This window comes from Theropithecus gelada, chromosome 7b (assembly GCF_003255815.1).
Source record: "Theropithecus gelada isolate Dixy chromosome 7b, Tgel_1.0, whole genome shotgun sequence".
Taxonomy (NCBI): Eukaryota; Metazoa; Chordata; class Mammalia; order Primates; family Cercopithecidae; genus Theropithecus; species Theropithecus gelada.
In genome coordinates this window covers 30943322-30967072 of record NC_037675.1, presented here as the reverse complement: position 1 = coordinate 30967072, position 23751 = coordinate 30943322, and the positions used below count along the sequence as shown (strand labels likewise).

At 39.1% G+C, this 23751-nt stretch overlaps 1 protein-coding gene across 3 annotated transcripts in view; it reads left to right on the top strand.

Moving 5' to 3' along the window:
* The first annotated feature begins 9683 nt into the window (after positions 1-9683).
* The window catches only part of PRKD1 (protein kinase D1), a 365049-nt gene continuing 350981 nt past the window's right edge, over positions 9684-23751 (top strand). For 2 of the 3 annotated variants that reach the window (XM_025392896.1, XM_025392895.1), the window contains exon 1: positions 9684-10177. In XM_025392896.1, the coding sequence (XP_025248681.1) occupies positions 9914-10177 (264 nt within the window). In that variant the 5' untranslated portion in view covers positions 9684-9913. Of the gene's footprint in view, positions 10178-10335; positions 10462-23751 lie in introns of those variants that run through there. The other variant, XM_025392897.1, reaches the window with a different exon arrangement.

Genomic DNA, 23751 nt, shown 5'->3' with positions numbered 1-23751 from the left:
TGTATTAGCTTTACAATCAGAAAGAGAACAATACATGTTATTACCCAAATAAAAACACCAGCTGAGGCGATTGATTTTTTTGGAAGCTAGGCCATTAAGTAATGCTGTCCATTTTGTGGAGGCATTTTAAGTTCTGGTCATTGACTTATTGAGTAAACGAGTATTGAACTATTACCAAATATGAGTACCTGTTCTATGCCAGATATAATACTTTGTTCTGGGGACACTTCAAGAGGGTTATGCAGAGATAATTACAAAATGGTTCTACCAGGAATAGGATACAAGTAAAATCAATATTATAGGATAGGTGCTACAGTAATAGCCCTAAGAAAGTCCTATACCCAGATTAGGACAGGGGAGCTAACTATTTCAAGCAAGGCATACTGAGTCACACGAATCACAAGAATGGAACCTATCTGAGCCTCATTAACTTAGTATCACAAGGATATGTCTGTCTGATTTACAGCTGATTTGTGTGACCTGAGCTTTTGTATAGGGTGGATATAAAATAAACCTGCCATCTTAAAACAAAAGTTTGCAAGTTTTGAATCTTTAAACTGTAGTTGAACAGTTTCATTTTAAAAGTACATTAATAAACATTAGCTATATTCCGGTGCTAAGAGATATAAAGGTCAGTGAAACAAGAGTCTTGTCCTTAGGAAGCCCAGAGTGTAAATCAAATGTTTGTCTATATCTTATACAGTATGAATATCTGTGATAATTGCATCTAAAATTTTTGCTAAAAACCAGACATTGAGAATTAAAAGCCACATTGTTTTCCTCTCTTGTTTTGGCTGTGAGGAGGCATAGAACTAAATGTTACATCAGGAATCGTGCTCACTATTACAGATATTTGTGGTAGTTGTTTTGATACAAATTTTCTGTGCATAAAAATGGCTTTCTTGTTTCTGAGAAGAACACAGATGATAAATCATAAATGAAAACTACATAAAATCTTTTGTTATTTAATTATATAGTATTTAGAATTCTATTTTAAAGCAAAGAAAATATGTTTGGTAAAAGAAAAAAAGTTAAATGCATTTTCCTCACTGACAGTTTAAATTGTTTTGTTTCTTGACAGCAGGTAGAATTTACTTAAATAAGTGACTTTTATTTTTTATTTTTTAATTTTTTAGATGGAATTTCACTCTTGTCACCCAGGCTAGAGTACAGTGGTGGGATCTCGGCCCACTGCACCCTCCGCTTCCCTGGTTCAAATGATTCTTCTGCCTCAGCCTCCCAAGTAGCTGGGATTATAGGCACTCGCCACCACGCCCGGCTAAATGTTGTATTTTTAGCAGAGACAGCTTTTTACCACTTTGGCCAGGCTAGTCTTGAACTGGCCTCCCAAAGTGCTGAGATTACAGGTGTGAGCCATTGCACCTGGCCAAATAAGTGATTTTTTAAAAGTCCAATTTGGAAGGTCAAATCTAGATGAACATGTATGAAAGAAAAAATAAAGAGAGAAGACCAAGATGTTCTGAGCATTGATAGAACTGCTGTTGCACAGACAGACCAACAAGCACTGAAATCCAATTATCGACACTTGTCAACTTTGGCATTCAATCGGAGCAGCAAAGTGCAAAGGTTAGGGACCCTAGAATGTTCTTCTTCATCTAAAAGAGTAAGAAAAGTACATAGTCCTTTTCTTGAGTACACTGTGAAACAAATCTAAAATGTTATGCTTTTTTCAGTTTATGAGGACTTAAGTTTTCCTGGATACTCTAGATGACTGAATGATTAAATAAAACAAAATGTATTTATAAAAATACATAATACTATATTAATATAGAAAGACTTTATATAGTTAAAATAGATATAAAATCTTTAACTCATGAAGTAAATACTCTATTTATAGATGTATGGAGCAGAGCTTTTTAGTTCAAATACATATGAGATTAAATAATTATATTTTTAAAAAGTAATGTAAGACAAAGAAGTTCAGTGTGCTTACAACATAAATAATTTTTGGGATTGTATGTTTGAGGATAAGAATTAGTAAAGAGAATGCAGATGGTGATTAAATAAAATATAATTTCAATTCCATGTAAATGATCTTATTTTAATTATGTAGACTTTTATCCTAGTGGAATATGCATATTATAGTAATAAGTGAATTTTAGAAATAATGCCATTTAAAATTTTCCTAAGCCAAGAAAAGCAAATTATTTTTTCTTAAGCTATTAAAAACTATTTTTCCCTGGTTATGTCACCAAGAAATAAATCTTCCAGATTCTTTCCCTTAAAAATTTGTATTTTCCAAATCAAGCAACAGAAACCACACACAAGAAATTTCAGCTCAAAAATATTTTTTCCAGGAAGAAACCCAAAAGCAACTTTGAATTAATTGTACCTCCTTTATTCTGTTTTATTAAATTTTCAAAATTTAGTCATTGTTTTTAGTAAAACACACTGAATAAAAAATGTAAAGTCTCAGAAAATGACATGTATTAAAGAGAATAAAGTAGCTTACAGAATAATATCAACAAATGGGATATACTGATATTCATACTAGAAGATGTCTCGCTATGACACTCACCCAGTGAGAATGGAGGAAAGTTTGTATTTCTGGAACCAATGGGCCTTGAAAATATGATTAGAAAAACTGCATCTTTATAAAACATAAATGTACTGCTGGTAATGGTTTCTGAATTTGAATGTTGGATTGACTTAGTAAAAGCCAATGTGCACAATTAGAGTTGGCAACTCTAAGCAATAGCCTTCTGGGTATACCGAAGTTGAAGGAAAAAGTGTTAAAGTGGTGATTTCATTCTGTTTTCTACAGGGAACCTGAGCAAATTTTATGATACCTTGGAACCAGCAGACTTTAGTTCTTATAAGAATAGCAGAGTTTTTACTGTCTAGGATGGAATGATATTTAGGAAATCAAGTCTTACCAAAAAACATAATATAACATAAAAAGGCAAATGTAGGTAGGTATTTTGGATGTGCATAAAAAGCATATGGTTAAAATCATCAACGTTTTGGACAAAAGAATTTAAAGTTTACTCATGCCTTTAAAAGTTAGAGAAATATAGTTTGAAGAAACTATTAACAGCAGCACTTCTTTTTTAAATGTTTTAAATAAAGATGTAATTTGTTCAATCCTCTTCTCAAGGCCCATTAGTTCCAGGGATACTAACTTTTCCTTCATTCTCCCTTCTTGTAAAGACTTAAACACTGGTAGCTGGATTTATTCTTTCAGCCTGTTGATGAACATAAGCAGATAAAAATGTCCTTCAATAGTGAAGACAACCAAAATAGTTCAATTTTGGTTGAAATTCAGAAAAAACAAATGTCTGTAATGTTCTCCTCCAATTTGAAGTTAGAATAGCAAGTAATATAACAACATTTATTTTAGTTAACTCATGCCTGCTTTTAGGAACACTTTTAATTCATAATTGTTCATGAACCATTTGTTTAAATAATCTGATTTAGAATTTTGCTGATTATTGATGCTAAACTCACTGGTCTACATTTTGAAATCTTTCTGAAAATCAAGATATTTGCTTCTCTCCAAGAACACTTTAAGATATTTGCAATACATCCATCAGTACAGTCTTATGATTATTTTAATGCTCATCTCCTATTTAGACAATGTGTGACCATCTTTTCACTTATTTTGAGCTTCAGTTTTCTTTTAACCATCTTTTTACATCCTTTTATCTTGCTAGAGAAACCAAGCAAAATGGAGTTAGGCTTGCGTTCTCTGTTGTTTTAACATTATAATAAGTAATGTGGCTGGCAGAAATGATGTTTGGACTAATATAGTTGATAATAGCTAGCATTTTTGGGGTGATTAATATGTGGCAGGCACTGTGTTATGTGCTTTTATATACACTAAATCATTTAATGTTCACAACTCTTGAGTAGTGTAATTTTTTACTTTACAAATGAGGTGACTGTGGCTCCAGCCACAGTTAGTGGAGATGGTTAGGTGAGAAACCAGCCATCTCTCCTCTGAGCCACAACACTAATAAGTGGCAGATTTAGCATCAAAATTAGATCAGCCTTTTCCCCAGAGCTCATTCACATCCCACCACACTAAAGAATTTCAGGTTTGTTAGCAATGGGAACTTTTATTTTCAAACATTTGTGGGACCCTGGTATATTAACAAATGAAAGGAGAGCTGCTTGGTTGAAAGTGAGGCAGGATGTCTAACTGTACCCATTAGGGTCTAGAGAGAACCCTAAGTCCTTCATAAGAAGCAGGTCATAAGCCCTTGTTCCATAACATAACATAAAATTTCCCAAGAGCACCGTTAATATATAACATAGACCTATTAAAGCTAATTGATTGTTTTTAGCTTATAATAATTTCTATTTACTCTTGTTCATATTCCCATCTCTATTTTTGTTCATTTTTTTGGCCTGTTCGTACTCATCCAAAACTTGAGGTGTAGTCACACTGGTTTCTGCATTTATTCCTCACCTGGATCATTTGTGATTTTATAGTTGAAAGCTTTTCTTCAAGGGCCTCCTGTCCTTTTGGGGTCTCTGACTCTAGGATCATACACAGAAATTTGGCTTCTTTCTTTCCTTCTCTTTCTTTTCTTTCTTTCTTTATTTTTATTTATTTTTTTGGGGGGGGAATGGAGTCTTGCTCTGTTACCCAGGCTGGAGTGCAGTGGCATGGTCTTGGCTCACTGCAACCTCCACCTCCCGGGTTCAAGTGATTCTCCTGCCTCAGCCTCCCAAGTAGCTGGGATTACAGGTGCCTGACACAACGCCCTGCTAATTTTTTGTATTTTTGTTAGAGTCAGGGTTTCACCATGTTGGCCAGACTGGTCTCGAACTCCTGACCTCGTGATCCATCTGCCTTGGCCTCTCAAAGTGCTAGGATTATAAGCATGAGCCACTGCGTCTGGCTGAAATTTGGTTTCTTAAAGAATGAATTAGTTTTTCTTCGTGGTGAAAAATTAAGTTAACAAGTTTACCTTCTTTCCTTTTATTGTCCATGAAACCATCAGCAAGATAAGGCAGCATTTTGTCACAAAATCAGGTTTTAGCAGAAGAGTTTTGGTAGGTGTCTGTGGTTGATGTCTCCATTTGGAGACATCTTATTTTTCTTTTGTGCCATTATCCTTATTTAACCTGGTCTGATGAACAATTATAGATGAACATTCTAAAGCAAGTAAACAACAATAAATTTTTAAATCATATAGTCACCCATCTATCCATCTTTATCTTCATGCACATAACATCCAGTGCTCATTAATATATAAAGGAAGCATATACTGGAACCATACTTTCTCCTTCAAATCTCTGATTTCCACATTGGTATATAATTTCTGTAATCCCCAATTTCTTAAGCTGGCAAATGTTTGGACTAGGGGATATGATCCTTTCAGTCACAGATTTACACTTTTTTGTTTTTTTAACTCACTTTTCTTTCTCTGCTGTCCATTTAATTTGGACAAAGCATATAGTGAGTGAGGCTGAGTGCCACTCAAATAAGGTTATTCTCAGCCCTCTTTCTGATTATTGTGAATTATTGTATATTTCCAAAATGACTTGAACATACAACTATCTTTTGAAGACAACCTAACAAGATTAACATTCATCTTTGAAAATGGTTGGAAGTACCTCCACATACCTCTGCATACCCTTGCAGGTCCACATCACTTTTATGTGAAGTCGTGATTAGGGCGTGAAACTTTCTCCTTTCTTTTCTTTTCTTTCCTTTTTTTTTAAATTTGAGACGGAGTCTTAACACCGTTGCCTGGGCTGGAGTGCAATGGCGCGATCTCGACTCACTGCAACCTCTGCCTCCCGGGTTGAAGCGATTCTGCTGCCTCAGCCTCCCGAGTAGCTGGGATTACAGGTGCCCGCCACCACACTCGGCTAATTTTTTGTATTTTTAGTAGAGACGGGGTTTCACTATGTTGGCCAGGCTGGTCTCGAACTCCTGACCTCATGATCTGCCTGCCTCAGCCTCCCAAAGTGCTGGGATTACAGGTGTGAGCCACTGCACCCGGTCTAGGGCGTGAAACTTTCTTACCCTTGCAGGTCCACATCACTTTTATGTGGAGTCTTGATTAGGGCGTGAAACTCTTTCCAAAGTTGTGCTCCCAGTCACTGCTAGTAGTCCATTATTCCTGTCTTGTTAGCCAGGATTAAAAAATGAAAGCCCATTTCATGAATATAATTCATATAAGCTACTATTCACTTTTTATATCCTCTTTTCTTTTCCAAAATTAAAACATCCAGAAGAGATTAAAACCAGATTTTCCCAAATCCTTCAAGTTTTCTATGTACAATTTCAAAGTTGCCAGAGATATACACCAGATTTGTTATAGATATTATCTGTTTATTCATTCCCTTGTCATTTAGCAAAAGTGAGTAGTAAGTGGAAAACTGTTAGATTTCAGGTGCCTACAATAGAAATTGCAATAACCAACTCCATGGGAATTTTCTGCTTGCGATGGGGAGGTCTGGTGGATTTTTTTTTTTTTTTTTTTGCTTTTCTTCTTGCTTTTCTTTATTTACTCTTTTGCATTCAGTAATATTTCACCTTCTTAAAGTTAATTCTCTAGGTCATCTTTAGAATTCCTTCTCCTGTTTCCTTCTCAATTATTTCCAACACCCTACATGAATCTTTCATACTATTGATAAATCATAGTCTAAAAAGGAGTTATTCATACAGTTTTTTTAAGTTCCTCTAAGTCTCATAACTGATAAGTGCTTTAAGCTGTTTCTCTCTAGAGCTCTCATCTAATCTCACATTGAAATGCCTTCTGCACACTGAGAAGATTTCTAAATGTATTTCTGGCCCTCTTCTCTTTTCTGGATGCTGGACCCATCCAGCTCTAGTTATTTCTAAGTTGAATAGATAGCAGCATATCAAACTCAACATGGTCAAAGTAGAAATCTTATTTCTCCCTGAACTTGCTCACTCTCTATCTTCTGTCTCAATTATTGGTACCACCATCAGTCAAATTGCTCAGAAACTTGGGAGTCTTTTGTGACACCCTTGTTCTGTCACTCCTTGTAAATGTCTCTGATTCATTCAGCAAGAACTTCCGCTAACATACAGCCTGCAGTTTTCCATCTCTTAGCATCTCTTCTACAACCATAGGAGTCTAACCCATGTTTCTAGACTGAAAAACAGCAAGTCTCCTACCTAGTGTCTCCACTTTTACTCTTTTCTATTATAATCCACACAAAATCCAGACAGTAATCTTTTAAAACATGCTAATTAATCTTATTATTCCCTGCTTTAAAACCTTCCATAGGGTTGGCAGTGCACTGAGAATTAAAATAAAAACACTTTACTATGGCTTTCAAGACTCCTGGTAACCTGGCTTCTATTAGCTCTCCCACCTCATTTCATGCACTTGCCCCTCTTTTCCTATGCCTTGAAAATGTTAAATACATTTCTGTGTTAGAGTCTTTGCACTCTGTTACCTGTGCCTACAATGTTATTCCCCCAGTTCTTCTGAAGTTTACCCTTTCTATCATCCAGATTTTGGCTCAAATGTAAACTTCTCAGTGAAGTCTTCTCTCATTCCCAGTCCAAAGCAGTGCCCATTTCTTCACCCCCTCCTCCCACAAATCACTGTCTTCACCACTGGGTTTAAAAAATTTATTGCAATTATGAATATTAGAAATAATATCATTTGTGGTTTTACTCCATCCCCCCTCCCCTTTTCACTGTGATCTTTTTAGGGCAAGGACCACCTGTCTTCACAGCTGTACAACTGGTGCCAGTACAGTGCCTGAAACAGAGAAGTCCTCAACATGTAGCTGTGATATCTATAAAACATGAATGTCTTCAGCTCTCTAGAATCTCACGTGAAACTAGCTTTTTGTAAGTCTCTTGTAAACTGACCAGCAAGCTTTTTTTTTTTTTTTTTTTTTTTTTTGATAATAGAAAACTGTAGAATATTGACTTTATTCTGATTTGAAAGAAAATGGAAGTATAGTTTTGGACATTTAAAAGAAAAAAACCTCCTACAGAATGCAGAAAGGCATTTCATCAAGAAAAATTCCACCGTTCTCCTAGATTAGCTGAATCTAGAACACTAGGAAAATTACCTACCTGTATCATGGATGAAGAGGACCACCTCATAAGTAACCACGCAGGGAAAATGTAAACACAGGTAGACCTTATCAAACCATCAAATTCAGAGAATAAATTCAAGTCTCTTCAATGTAGTTGTGCAGCCTTGCAGTGTTGAGGCTCCATTACTGACCCTGGGAACACCGTTCTAAAGGAAGCTACCTTGCAATATCTTAGGCCACAAGCAGAAGACAATAAATAAATAAATAAATAAATAAATAAATAAATATATCAGAACAAAATAAACTATACAAAATACAAAATGTTTGCTTAGGTATGTTTGTGTGTACTTAAGCAGGGGAAGGGGAAAGTCTAGGGAAGTGGAGAAGAGAGAGGCAGCGCTGACTACATAATCTGCGTGGCCCATTGCAAAATACAAATGTAAGACTCCTTGGTTAAAAATTATGAAGAACGAAACAGCGACAGCAGACTATTGTTCCAGAACATTAAACCAAACACGGGTCTTATGAACTGTGGCCTATACAACTGCACAGTCGCACACCCATGAAGCCCACCCTGGTGGGAGGAGAGAATTAGAATTCATCTCCAACGAATGTAAAACAATCCTTACCCTGCCAAAACAACAAAAATAAACGATCCAAATTAGGGCAGGTTGTGAACAATCCTGATGGCTGTGCTTGTGATCATGGTGGCGGGGCTGAGGTGGACTTGGGAGCACTGCTCCTATATAACAGACTTTAGATAGAGGAGAAGGAAAATAGTTTCTGAAGCTCTAAAGGAGAAACTTCAGGCGCAAAGAATAAGGTAAAGGAAAGGAAACCGCGTCAGACCCTCCTCCTGCCCTTGGGCAGTCAATGCCTTTTCTTTCCAAAGCGACCCTCTCCTTAGATCACTGTGTATATCCGGTGCCTTAGGAGCTGGGGTGGAGTAGGTAGGGTTGGCTGTAATGGCGTGTCAGAGCGAAAAAAAGGGTAGGGACAAGTTTAAATCCCTTTCTGTGGATTGGCTTCTACCCTCTTTGGCAACAAACCCCAGGGCTCCCAGAGGGGCCTGGATGTAAGTGGTTTCCGGATGACCCATCCTCCCTTGACCCTCCGAAGGTAAGACCCGAGGGGAACCGCTGTGATCAGCATTCTTGAATTCCTCAAAAGTCACCTCACTTGTAGAAGTGCGTAGTCCTCGAGCATTTGGAAGAGGTGGCAGGGACCGTGGGGCCCGGGAAGTTCGCGACCCCAGGAAGCGGGTGTGAGGAGGTGCGCCCCATCCACTCCGTCCGCAGTCGGGGCAGCGGGACCCGCGAGGACTGGAGTCCCTGCAGGGAGGGAAGGGCCGCTCCTGCCGAGGCGGCTCCGAGCCTCGCCACTCGGTCCTATCCCGGCTCGCGGAGGCTCAGGCCTCGGGAACTGCGGGCAGAGGGGGCGGCGACCGGGCACCCTGCGGCCACTGCTCCTGCGACTCCCGCGCCCGCCGGGTGGTGGCTCCGCAGTGCCCGCCCCCAGCTCCCCTTCCCCGCCCCTCACGCCCCCGCCCGGCGCTCTGGCCGCGCCGACCCGCCGCCCCGTCCTTCCGAGCGCGCCAGGCGGCAGCTTCTTGGCGGCGGCGGCGGCGCCTCCCCCGCGCCGGCGGCCCCGCGCCGGCGGCCGCGCTCCGGGCCGCAAAGTCCTCCCGCCTCGGCCATTTTCCCTCCTCCCCATCTCCTCCCCTCAGTCCCCTCCCCTCCTGATCCTCATCCCCTCGCCCTCCCCCCGCGCGGGGACTTTTCCGGAAAGTTTTTATTTTCCGTCTCGGCTCTCGGAGAAAGAAGCTCCTGGTTCAGCCGCTGCAAAACTTTTCGGCTGCCGCGCCGCCGGCCCCCGCCCTCGGCTGCCCGGCCCCGCGCCCCGCTGAGCGATGAGCGCCCCTCCGGTCCTGCGGCCGCCCAGCCCCCTGCTGCCCGTGGCGGCAGCCGCTGCGGCAGCTGCCGCCGCACTGGTCCCAGGGTCCGGGCCCGGGCCCGCGCCTTTCTTGGCTCCCGTCGCGGCCCCGGTCGGGGGCATCTCGTTCCATCTGCAGATCGGCCTGAGCCGTGAGCCAGTGCTGCTGCTGCAGGACTCGTCTGGGGACTACAGCCTGGCGCACGTCCGCGAGATGGCTTGCTCCATCGTCGACCAGAAGGTAAGTCGCCGCGCCGCTGCCAGCCCGGCGCCTCCCCGCGGCGCAGGGGGCGCTGCCCAGCTGGCCCTCTCTGCGCCAACTTTCCGGCTCCCGGGGCTCGGCCGGCCGCCAGCCTCGTCGGCGCTCTGGAAGCGACTGGCCCCGCCGCGGCTGGACGCCCGCAGCCCGAGGCACTGCGCTCGCTGTTGCTCATCCTCCTCTCGCCCCATCTTCCTCTATTCACCGATTTGTCTCCAGTCCGCCTACTCCTCACCCATTTCCATCCTTCTCATGACAATTTCCAGGTATCTTGCCCTTTCCTCGCCGCGCCCCTCCTTGTCCTTGAGACTTCCCAGTTTTCTTCCCCTCTGTCCCCTTCCGCTATGGACCCTGGACCAGCGCATTCCTGGTGCCTGAATCCTACTTCCTGCACCAGAGTGCCCCTGGAATGGCCTGGAGACAAGAAATTTCTCACCTGTCAGCTAAACTGACCAGGACTGCAGCTACCCAAGGCCCTGTCATCTTTTAGTTCCACCTCTGTATGAACATGGAAACACATTTTCCAACGACAAAACCTGAAAGTTGCAACCTTCCTATTTTTCATTCCCGGGATGCTGATAGTAGGACGTTGAAGTGGTGGGGGTGATGTCCAGGAACATCCCAAGGCTGGCTGTGCCCTTAAGTTTGAGGCTGTGGGGCTCTGGACAGCGGCCACTCAAGGCAGGTTGGAAGAAGGGCCGTTATCTGGGGCCAGGCCACCCCCGGAGGAGACTCAGTCCAGCCACCACTGTTTACAGTTGCAATTTGGATTTTCAGGTTGCCTCTGGAGCTATCCAGAGGGATGTTGCATGGAAGGGGGTGATACAGATGTGAGGGAGTGGGGGCCATGGCGCCAGTCTTCTTAGTGTAAACAGCCAGCGTTTCAGGGGGTGGAGACAGAGGTCTCTAAAGGTGCTGAATTTTTCAGTCCTGGAGGACTGGCTAGCACTCCTTTTGCTTTCCAATTATCAGTTGAATAATCATGAATTGCTTTCTTTAAACTATGTGTAACAGAGTTTGCTAAACCTTGAGGGTTGTGAGTTGCGGCACTGAGCACAGGGATGTTAAAAGCCCCAGGTGGAAAAAATAACCGATCTAGAAAGTTGTGAAAGTTCTAGACTAAGGTAACAATGAGTGCCAGGAATTTATTTATGGAACTTTACTTTTATATTACGGGTAATGTCAACTGTTTGCAACTTCGAAGAAAATGACACATTTTGTCTAATGCTGATGCAAGTCATATCATGCTCCTTTTCCACATCAGTATTGTGGAATGTCTATTGTGGGTAAGCGGGAGCACTCTCCTAGGCACTGTGAAAGCCTTGTATACAACCCTCTCCATTTGGATGCAGACCAGTTAATTAAACAGCAATGCTTCATAACCACATATACAATGTACAATAAAATTTCTCAAAAAGCAAAGGTAATTCTGTACAATTTTAACTTTTCTAAATTCTAAAGCAAGTGATGTAGTGTCAGAGAATATTCAAATTGGGTCAAAGTAATATTGATAGACTTTGTTTTGACCAGCTTGAAATCTCCCTCCTCCCCGCCCCCCACTTCCTTATGGAGTTCAGGATGGAGAGACTGATCCATGGCTCAAGAGGTTTGGTAGTGGGATTTTAAAATGGAGGGTGAATTCCAGGTGTCTTGGAAGCTACCAAGAGGCGTGTTACATGGAGAGAGTGAGATGAGAGCAGAGGGAGAGGGACAGCAAGCACTTATGGAATGCAGCAGGCCTGAAGGTGGTGGCTGGGGTCTTTAAGGGAAGTACAGTTATGAAAAGGCCTTGAATTAAACTGAAATTGCGAGAAGCCTCAGTAATCTTTTCACAGCGACATCATACCAAGGACATCTGAAACATGGATTTGCTGTGTGGAGGTTTTAGAATGCCAAAAATGTTATGGCAGAAAGAGCACCAGAGTTCAGTCATGAGCAGTTGGAACATGAGCCAAGACTCTTGGGGGGAGAGAACGGGAGAAATACTGGAAAGGGAAAACCATCAGCCCTGATAGGTGACTGATTTATAAGGGGAATCCTTTCCTTTTGTATTTGTTTTGGTAGTTTCTTCTGTCTCTCAAAGAAGTGTGAAAAGTTTGACTGTTTGGGATAGTTAAGGTAAAGATCTAACTCTGATTTTTTTTTTTTAAGGTTATAAAAAAGTTGGGGTTAGATTTATATATGTGAACTTGAGGCTTATTTATATACAGAATACTGTAAATAAATATATACTAGATAGTGTTTCTGGACAGAGGACTTTTTCATTTTCTCTATCATCTGTCATCTCTTTCAGAATATATTGCTATCCCAGCAGAAACAAAATTAAGAGCGCTGAAGGTCCATCACAGGATACAGGGATCTCTGTGTGTTGTGACAGTAGGAATGGCAGAGTGTCAGTGTGGAGTTAAAGAAGTGGGAGGGAGTTCTTTTGTCTTTCATTTCAGTTTTTTTTTGAAGTCCTTTATGAGGATGTCAGCTATGAGGAAGGATGACAGGAGTTTGGGGAGTGGATGTTTCAGGAGAGAGCAGAGGATTTGAAATCATTTACAATTTACTATGTGGGCTGGAGTCATATGAAACTTACAGCAGAAGGTTCTCCTGATCTTTCTGAGTCTTCCACATCTGTTGTCTTAAATGTGTTAAGAAGTTTTTCATTCACTTTGTTCAGGAGCTCCCTAAATACTAACATAGATCATATGAGCATTGGAAATACTAGCTGACAGTTTCAGTAACATCATAGGACATTTCCTTTGAGATGAGCAACTGAGGTGTACAAGGCTGTGTAAGTTTCCCTGAGAAACTCACCTCTAAATTATTATTGTTATTATTTAGAATTTAGAGTATAGTTGTTCTCTATGTAGCAGACAAAATTGTACTTGAAACATTGTGATGGCATTTCAACAAAAAATATTTACTTAAAATAACGTACCCTAAGTATATACTGACATATAAGTAAAGAATTCTTTCTTTCATCTTCTAGTTTAGGTGAAAAATCTAGTCTTGCTTTTTGTATGTAACAATGTATGGATATGTAATATGTTATTCTTTCTTTTTGGGAAGTATTGATCCAGGGTTTCATTTACATTATGTTTATTTATTTAGTTTGCAAGTGTGTGACATTGAAACCTGGTTGTATATAAAGATATGTATTCTGTTAGTTTACATGATTATTGTGTTCAGGAGGGTAAGAAATAATAACAATAATTGACTTCACTTTGAAACACTGTTACTTTCTACTATCAAAGAAACCTTGAATATATAGACTGAGGAGGAATTGTTTTAAAGCAAGGAAAAAAATTCCAGAGGAAGAGCTAGTTTGGTTTCATAGTACATCATCTACCTACCTACCACACAAACAAACACACACACATACTTTTTTTTTTTCAAATGAGCAGTGTTACTTTAGGGATGCTTGATGCAATTAATATGACTTCATTTTGGCTGTTACCTTATTAGAAAGACGACTGATATTTTACTCTTAAATGTACTTTAATAGAGTAATAGCATTTGTAAGATTCCTGGCATATAGTTTCACTTTTCAGAATCATCTTTTGGCCAAAGAAATTTAACAGTGAGATTTTAAGTAGATAGCTCACTAAAGAAGTAAGGTTAGCGTCTTGGTTTGAAAGTAGCGTTACTTTGCTTGTAATTGTTTCACTTTAATTATATTATACATTGTTTTCTTAATAGTTGTGGTGTTATTTTTCTCTTTATTACTAATTTTAGATACTCCACACATTCCATATAGATTGAGAAAGCCGAAAGTAATTAGGTGCTTGACCAATCCAACTTCCCTGGACCAACAAACTCCTTTTAAGCTAATGATCGTCTTTGGGGCTTAGGTGTATATATTTTTATTCTGATTGTATAATTGACTATATTATATGTCTACTGATTTCTGATTTAATGATGAAGTATAGACTTTGTCATTTTACTGTGATTCTTTTTTTTTTTTAGACAGGGTCTTACTCTCTTGCCCAGGCTGGAGTGCAGTAGCACAATTACAACTCAGTGCAGTCTCGCCCTCTGGGCTTAAGTGATCCTCTCACCTCAGCCCCTTGAGTAGCTGGGTCTACAGCTGTGGGCGACCACGCCTGGCTAATTTTTAAATTTTTAGTAGAGATGGTATTTTGCCATATTGCCCAGGCTGGTCTGGAACTCCTGGGCTCAAGAGGTCCTCTGACCTTGGCCTCCCAAAGTGCTGGGATTTAAGGAATCCCATTGGGTATGAGCCACTGGGCCTGGCCTATTAAGTGATTCTTAAGTAATATAATTATAGTACTCTAATTTTATTTTTATTATTTTATTTTTTGAGATAAGGCACAGACTACAAGTACAGTGCACAATCATAGCTCACTGCAGCCTCAGATGCCTGGCTAATGTGATCCTCCTGCCACAGCGTCCCAAGCGTTTGGGACTACAAGTGTGTGCCACCACATCTGGCTAATTTTTAAAATTTTTCTATAGAGACAATGTCTTACTATGTTGCCCAGGCTGTTCTTGATTTCCTGGCCTCAAGTGATCCTCCCACTTCAGCCTCCCAAAGTGCTGGGATTACAGGCCATGAGTCTCTGTGCCCTGCCTGTATTTTTAAAATTTAAATTTCTTTTCAGGTTTAAGACTGTCACAGGATTATATTTTGGAACTGTATATTATATATGTATTTATGTATTGCAAATGTGGAATATATATGTAGTAGATTATCTATGTCTAACTATATTTTAAAGAGCTTCATTATCCTTGTATAACCTCCAGATGCTGAAGTATTTTTTTATATTTTGTATTATAGACTGCAAAAAACGAGGCCTCAACACATATCTCACAATCCCAAATAGAAATTCTGCTTTATATTTTTCTATCAATTCACATACTTATAAACCTTTTTTAAATAGGTATATACTATTTGACAGTTTTCACAAGAATATCCTGTAAGACTGTGAAGTTAAAACCATTAAGCCTTGTAGTCCTCGGGCTGGGAAGAATTGGATGATTGGCTCATTTGATAAATGCATGAATTCATTTGGGCCTTTGGATTCAGAATTGAGATCAATCTGAGAGAGTAAATGTACACTGTGTATGGTGGTGGTGGGGGTTACTGGAATATTATTAGTAAGATTTAAAAACTTGCCCCAGAAGACCATACTTCATGACTGTGCTGTTCATTTTGACCAGGCTCCTATCATAGCTTTTATGGGAGATTTATAACTTTATTTTCTAATGATTATTACCTTTTTTGTGAGATGATTGTATATACGTCTTCACTAATTTATTTATGAATAACTGTTAATGACCTTACTAGAGAATACAGAACATTTGTAAGTCGATGAATGTATATTTGTGACATCTAAGATTACTTTGAGGTTTAAAGACAATATGTGTAACATATTACACATACTGCTTGGTAAATATGTACATGATAAATGCTGTTATTGACTAAAGCTTAAAGCTCTATAGACTAGCATACTGTCTTATTAACAAAAGAAATTTTTATTTATTATCTTATTCTTATCTCAATGTATAATTAAAATTATAATATTAAACAAGCAATATGGCTGTAAGGCCCAGGTGACATCTTTTTCCTGCCCTCTGTATCAGGGCAAATCTTAGAAGTAGTTATGTTTTGAAACAGTTTCTCAAATCTCAACCTGTCAGCATTCCTTAAGGACTAATCTAATTATTATTAAATGAAAGACACATTTGCTGATAAAAGCAAAGCATATTTTCATTGCTTTTTATTATTTTTGACAGAAAGATGATTTAACTCCTTTTCAATTACAAGTGCAATGTCAATGGTGTTTCACTTGATTTTTAAAAAAGGAAATAAAATAGATGATGGTGCGGCCTTTGGGAACACAGTTCAAAATTCTGGTTCTCAAGACCAAAACTGAAAGCTTATTTGCAGATCATCGCTTAATACATGAGAAGGAAGGTGCTTGGAAATGACTTGGGGGGATTGCAATTCTGTGTCATGCTAACATCTAGAGGTTGTTTGCTAAATTGTTCCATCTGATGATAGCTAATATAACATAATTGGTTATGCATATGCAGAAATGTCATATTGAGATGAGAAGGCAAATTTACTGGGAAACAGTTGAGTTATCAGTTTGGCTAAGCCAATCACAAGTCTTTTTTAGATATTCCCGCTAACTACCACTTATCTCTCATGGAACTCCACGCCCCATTATAAAACCTTTAGAAAACCACAATCAGTAATTATTTATAAATATTTTAAGGAAGAGTGTAATGGATAATTACATGAAACTGTGTGTGTGTGTGTATGTGTGTGTATTAGACTGGAATCATTGAATAAGCTCTCAAACTATGCCAAAAAACTAGTATAATGATCAAGATTGCAAGGCTGGACTCAGACTGTTAGAAGTTGGTAGAATGCAGTCTTATAGATGTTGATGGTAACATGAAGTTTCTTTCCTTGCTTTGTTTTTATATTTGTTTGCTTTGATTTATGTATAACGGTAATTAATCTTTGACCTCTGATCTTGCACTATCACCTTGTTTAATGTGAAAGATCTAAACCCAAATGTGGAAATAGAGGTAAAAATATAGGGTGTTTTTTAAATAATAAAAGATACTACTCATCTTTTAGTTTCCCCAGGATTACTTTAGAGTGATTTTGAAAATGTGATTTCAATTTCTTAAATCTTTCCTTATTGTTGGAATATGTTGGAATAAAACAAGACAAGCCCTCTCCCTCTCCCTCTCCCTCTCCCTCTCCCTCTCCCTCTCCCTCTCCCTCTCCCTCTCCCTCTCCCTCTCCCTCTCCCTCTCCCTCTCCCTCTCCCTCTCCCTCTCTCNTAGTTTCCCCAGGATTACTTTAGAGTGATTTTGAAAATGTGATTTCAATTTCTTAAATCTTTCCTTATTGTTGGAATATGTTGGAATAAAACAAGACAAGCCCTCTCCCTCTCCCTCTCCCTCTCCCTCTCCCTCTCCTCCCTCCCTTCCTTCCTCAGGGTCTTACTCTAGTCACTCAGGCTGGAGTACAGTGGCACAGTCTGAGCTCACTGCAGCCTCAACTTCCCAAGCTCAGGTGATTCTCCCACCTCAGCCTCCCAAGTAGCTGAGACTACAGGTATGTGCCACCATGCCTGGATGATTTTCTATATTTTTAGTAGACACAGGGTTTTCCCATGTTGCCAGGATGGTCTTGAACTCCTGCATTCAAGTGACCCACCTGCTTTGGCCTCCCAAAGTGCTAGGATTACAGGCGTGAGTCACTGCGCCTGGCCTCATTTCCCTCTTTCTATTGATAGAATTTAGATACAAAGAAAATGGTGATTTTGCATACAGCTATTCCAAAAATTTTTTTATCTATAAGAATATGAGATATTTCCCACAGGAATTCTTTTAATACTATCAACCAAATATTTTTGTACCGTTAAAAACCAATTGTGATAGCACCACTTGAAGTTATTTGGCAGCAGAGAAATTCACATCATTCTGCTTCTTTCTTTTTCTGGTCTCACCTAGAAAAACAGATCATTAAATATACTGAGTCTTCAATTATATGGCCACTATGGCTGTTATGGAATATCATGTAATTTGAATAGTTAAGAATTGGTATAAAAACAATGCATTTTCAGACAAATTTTGCCTGTCCAAGTCTACAGTTTCCTGTGTAGAAGTTTCTTCCAAAGTTATGAAAGGTTTTATTTGGCTTAAGCCAGACAATTGATATAGTAGCTTAGCAATGTTGGCAAACATAAAACTTAGATTTTAAAATATGCAATCACACAGGAATTTTGTTCAACTTATTTTGGTGAAAAGGAAAAAAAAATACACCCTTCACTAGTTCATTGGCATCTATTCTGACTAAACCACTGATTGATGAGGAACTAGTGAATTTATTGCTTGTTTTTAGGCACAATTTCAGGAATTTCTGAATGCTTCTCTCCTTATTTGTCAGCAGCCACTTTTCCCCACATATATTATAAAATGGTTGAAAAGTATTAATTGAGTAATGAAAATTTGAATGTAAAGTATGAATGTGCATGATACCTGGTGTTGTTGATAATTAGTTTGATTTTTTTCCTACGCTCAATGTTCTTATAGTTAGGTGATTCTCTCAACCTGAGCAATTGCTCAGTATAGGGTGAAAATATTAAAGAGATTGCTTATTTGCAGTTACGTAAATATCCACTGCAATGATGAACATTTGTATTTTTCAGTTTGTTTGGTTCCGTATCAATTCTGGATAGGAGTGGCATGTTATACAGCCTTTTGTGAAAGTATTGACATTATTTCACACAGTGTCTTGTACAGTCAGAGAGATTGGGGAGGAGAGGACTGAGGGGGCAGTTAAAAACTAGAAATAAAGAATCGAGTGGTAAATTGAAAAGGCCAGAAAAGTGGAACATTAGATTAAAGGGTTACCACTTGTATTATGGCAAGTATTTTAGCTACTGTGGGCAGCTGAACATTGAGATCTAATGGTTAGCACCATCTGAAAAGATATTCAGAAACTTCCTAATCAAATTGTACATATGGTACATATTCTTGGTGTCATTGGGATCATAATAAGTAAGTGGTGTTTTTATACTTTTGTAAATTAGTATTTGATATTTTCATAGTTCTGACTGTCTGAATTACCTGTCTCACATTGAGTTCCCTTTTTAACACTGCAGGTGATCCTACAAGATTCTTTCTCCCTCCCCAGCATTATTAAGGTATAATTTACTAATAAAAATTATATATACTATGATATGTGATGTAATATTTTGATATATGTATGCATTGTGCGGTGATTAAATCAAGCTAATTAACATGTCCATCATCTCACAGACTCATCTTTTCTTGTGTGTGTGGTGAGAACATTTAAAATCTACAGTCAGGCAACATATTATTTCCTGCTTTGAAAAAATCAATTTTGGGGTACTAGGCTTAGTACCTGGGTGACAAAATAATCTGTACAGCCTCCCATGACACAAGTTTACCTATATAACAAAACTGTACATGTACCCCTGAAACTAAAAGTTAAAAAAATCTAGTTTTTACTAAAAAATATATCTACAGGTATGTAGCATTGCTGTAATCATACTCTTCAGTTCATAGCACATAGTTTTCATCAGTCCAAGTAAGGATCCTATTGTGTTATGTTTCATTATTTATTTTCAACCAGGCATTGGAAGAACTGTGGTATATGTATGAAGTATTATATATTGACAGTTGAAGCTTGTTTCAGTATACAGAATTTTCACAAGATAATAGATGGTTAAGATGAAATTAAAAGAGTATTCAGCATTTTAAATAAAGAGCTGTATCTCTTTTCTTTTTTTTTTTTTTTTTTGAGACAGAGTCTTGCTGTGTCGCCCAGGCTGGGGTGCAGTGGCGCGATCTCGGCTCACTGCAAGCTCCGCCTCCCGGGTTCACGCCATTCTCCCGCCTCAGCCTCCGAGTAGCTGGGACTACAGGCGCCCGCCACCACGCCCGGCTAGTTTTTTGTATTTTTAGTAGAGACAGGGTTTCACCATGTTAGCCAGGATGATCTCCATCTCCTGACCTCGTGATCCACCCGCCTCAGCCTCCCAAAATGCTGGGATTACAGGCTTGAGCCACCGCGCCCGGCCTGTATCTCTTTTCTTTTTCATAAACAATGGAATAGAAATAATCTGAATATAATCAAATTCTAACTTGATATGTCACAAACAGAAACATATTTCTACATCGAATAAAATAATGTGTTCAAATATGAAATCCATGTATCATTAAATGAGCTTGCTGTAAATGGCGTAAGCTGACTTTTGATAGGAATTTTTTTGCTTGAAATTTATTCATCGACATTTATGTTGATGTAAATTTCAAATTTTCTTAAAAACAAAAGCACTTTTCATTAATTATTAATAAAGATTAATCTGTTAGGTTAAAGTGTTAATCAAAATTTTTAAACTGTCAGTTTTGTACATACCAAAAATACAGAGCCTTTTCCTCGGTTGTCTAAATCCATCGTATTAATGACATAATAATTACGGGATGATTATGGAACTGTTTCTTTGTTTTGGGTGAATGACTAGCTAGAGAGAGACCAGGGATTCAGTTCTAGTTGAGGTGCTAGAATTAAGTTCCAGAGACTTGATTGAATTAGATCATTTATCAATAGTCGAATGTTTATTCAAGACCCTCTTTCTTAAGCTTTTTATCAATTAAGCATGAACATTTCCCCCCTCCCTTCTAACTCCTCACATTGTTGAGAAATGGAGGTAGGCTAGTGTTCTGGTAGGGCCTCTTGGATTGGACCAGGGAGTTCTTATCGTTGCAAAAAGTGGCTATGTTCTTTTCATAGTGCTAGGAGATCATGGTTAGAATTTAGGGAGGAACACACTTAAGGGAGCGTTTGGCAGAGGGAGTAGGAGGAATTTGGAGACATTTAAGTGTGACTTCTTTGCCACAGGAAAAAGAGATTATTAAGATGAGACATGAGACTATTTCTTAGCCTACAGAAAGGTGAGGTCTACTGTCCATTTTGAGACATCTGTATAGTTCTGTGGTGCAAAGCTGGTATCATCTTAGTATTTAGCATCCTTGAAAGGCTTGGTCTGTGTCTCTAATATGGAAAGCTGCAAGTAAGAACACGGGTGACCAACAAGAGTTGCAGTTATTTAGAGATTGGTTAGTGCAGTTAGACCGTCAGAACAGTAACACTAGAGGTTACAACCACTTGACCAAACAGCTGTAGCTTTTTCACCGTTGTCAAAAGCAGGAAATTGTTGGGGAATGATATCAGTTAATCTTTGGTGATGACTTTGAATCAGTGGTGGTGAATAGACCTGGAACAGTGACAATAGGCAAAGTCTGTGGGCTTCTGAGATTCATGGCACCTGAGGGCAGAAAAGAACAGACAGCAAAGCTCTGACCTTCCTGTTCCTAGAGCCAGAAGAAATGGCCGCGCTAAATCACTTAGCGATAACAGTGGAAAGAGATCTTGGAGGTTGCTTTTTACAAGTGGAGTAGTCCTCTTTAGAAATTTTTTGAGTGTCACATTTGAGCTCCGAGGGACAACTTCATGATGACCTGTCTGTAAGAATTTTGAAAAGCTTATCCCAGGAGACTTGGGTCGTGATAGACAAGGTTCCAGGGCCTCTTCTGGAAAATTCCGTGAGTAGCAAAGGACCTTGAACTGGCAGTTTCTCTCACAGTACAATGGCCAGCAGAGGGGAGCCTCCAGGAACAAAACCTTCCTGACATTTACTTTGTGTGCCAATCTGTATCTTGGCTTTTCATTTGTCATTTCTGATTTTCACAGCAGCGCTTCGTGGTAGTAATTTTATCTGTTTTAAGGATGAGGAAAATACAGGTTGGAGAGATTAAATTATTTACCTCAAGTCACATAGCTACTATGTAAAAAGCAGATCCTCCCAATACTTTATTCACTTGCTTGAAAGGCCATAGATTTGTACAAAGAGTTTGGAATTATCAGACAGTGGGAAGAAATTTAAATCTTCTTATTATGTTGGCTGAAATTTACTTAAAAATGCTTAAACTTTGACAATGTGGTATTATTGATTTATTGAAATTATTCCTTAGTCTAGAAGACTTCCCTTGTCTGGAATTCACATCCCAATTAGTAGCCAGCTAGAATCCTAGTCACTTCGGAGGTCACTACTACAAGGATTCTCTTATTGGTGGCAAGATTTCCCCCACTTCCCACTCCTTCAGTATTTATAATTAATACAGTGAACATTAGAACTGGACTCTCATTGGGGAAATTAGTGAAATTCGAGAGATATTTTTATATCTCTTTTAGAGATACTAAATCTGCCTGTTTGGGAGATACTCCTCACCCTTGAGGAATCGTATGATCTATAATATGTCTAATTGTTAATTTTTTTTGAAATATATTTCTGTTTGTGTAGCAGAATTTGGTTTGGAATTTGCTTTTCTGGTAACAAAATTGTGGAGATAGCCAGTCCTTACCCACCTGGAAATTTTCAGATGCCACTGTCTTTATCCAAAGAAGTTAATTACCTTGTGTAATTGAATTGGCCTTCTTTCCAATAAGATGTGGCCACCAAGTGTTTTGGAAGAAGAGATTATGGTAAGACTATATATTGATCATTGTGGTTCAAAATTAGTAGATGTAAAGAATTTTAGCTACCAGTGTAAGTCAATGAATCATTCTTGAATAGTATACTGATTCTGAGCAGGTTCTGAGAAAACAACTAAGGGTCCTTAAGAAAAGTGCCTTTCAGGGTTTGCTTTTCGTATTTATTTATTTAGAGATGGAGTCTCGCTCTGTCCCCCAGACTGGAGTGCAGTGATGTGATCTCAGCTCACTGTAACCTCCACCTACCAGGTTCGAGCAATTCTCCTGCCTCAGCCTCCTGAGTAGCTGGGATTACAGGCACGTGCCACCACACATGGCTAATTTTTGTATTTTTCGTAGAGATAGGGTTTCACTATGTTGACCAGGCTGGTCTTGAACTCCTGACCTCAGGTGATCCACCCGCCTTGGCCTCCCAAAGTGCTGGGATTACAGGCATGAGCCACCGTGCCCGACCTACTTTCCTTTTAGAAGTAGTATTTGTGTTGTATATTTGCTAAGGGTCATTCTTCACAAATATGTATGTTTATTCTTCTAATAAAGTTTGTTTGCTTGCTTATTTTTTGTCATTTACGAATGAAGCCACTTGAAGGTAAACTTACTCCCACTTGTACATGATCAATCACAAGCTAAATAGAAGTTTTCTTTTCCACTTCAGTGGTTGAATTTAATTGTGAATTGCCTTGCATCCCTTCACATTGTCTGTGTGCAGGGCTAATGCCAACACTTACTTCCCTTGTAGACTAATTGTACTTTCCTCAAACTTGGTACAAAAATGTAGATACAAGTGTATATATATATAGAGAGAGATGACTTGACCTAAAGCACATTCATAATTCAGTTCAATTCTAAGGGTTCCTGCCCTAAATGAGTACTGAGCATCATATAGTAAAGTAGTTTTCCCTAATGGTCTAGAAAGGTGCTTTTCTTTGATGTGTTTGGAACTTTAGAACTTTAGTACAATTGACAACTTACATAGAGGCTTTTTGCACATGACTTACTGGTAGTGTCTTGGTAATGAAAAGGCAGCAGACATCTCCAGCTGTACTAGAGGTCTGAATTTACTAGATGTCTGTTAGTCAAGTACTGTGCCTTGTAAACCTTATCTTCAGATAACTCATGTCTAACTAGTTGGACACAGGGCATCAGTTGTTGCTTGAGTAGTAAGGCCAATCACTCATGCCTAACTTTCCTTTACCAGATTATAAGTACTCAGAAATAACTGATTAGCTTCAGAGCAACCTTTGTGACAGATGTTAATTTCATCTACTAATGTGGAATGTCAACTAGGATGTAGATCTTACAATATTTACATAAATCCAGTAGCTTCCGTACATTTTTGAAGAATGAAAAACTACATCTTACATGATTTTTGCTTTTTTTCAATTCTTTAAGAAGGTTAGGGAGCAAAGGTAAACACAGAGTGAGGATGGACTAATGGAGGGGAGTCGCTCTAATACACTAAATTAAATGGGCTGATCATATGCTCTGTTGTCCAGGA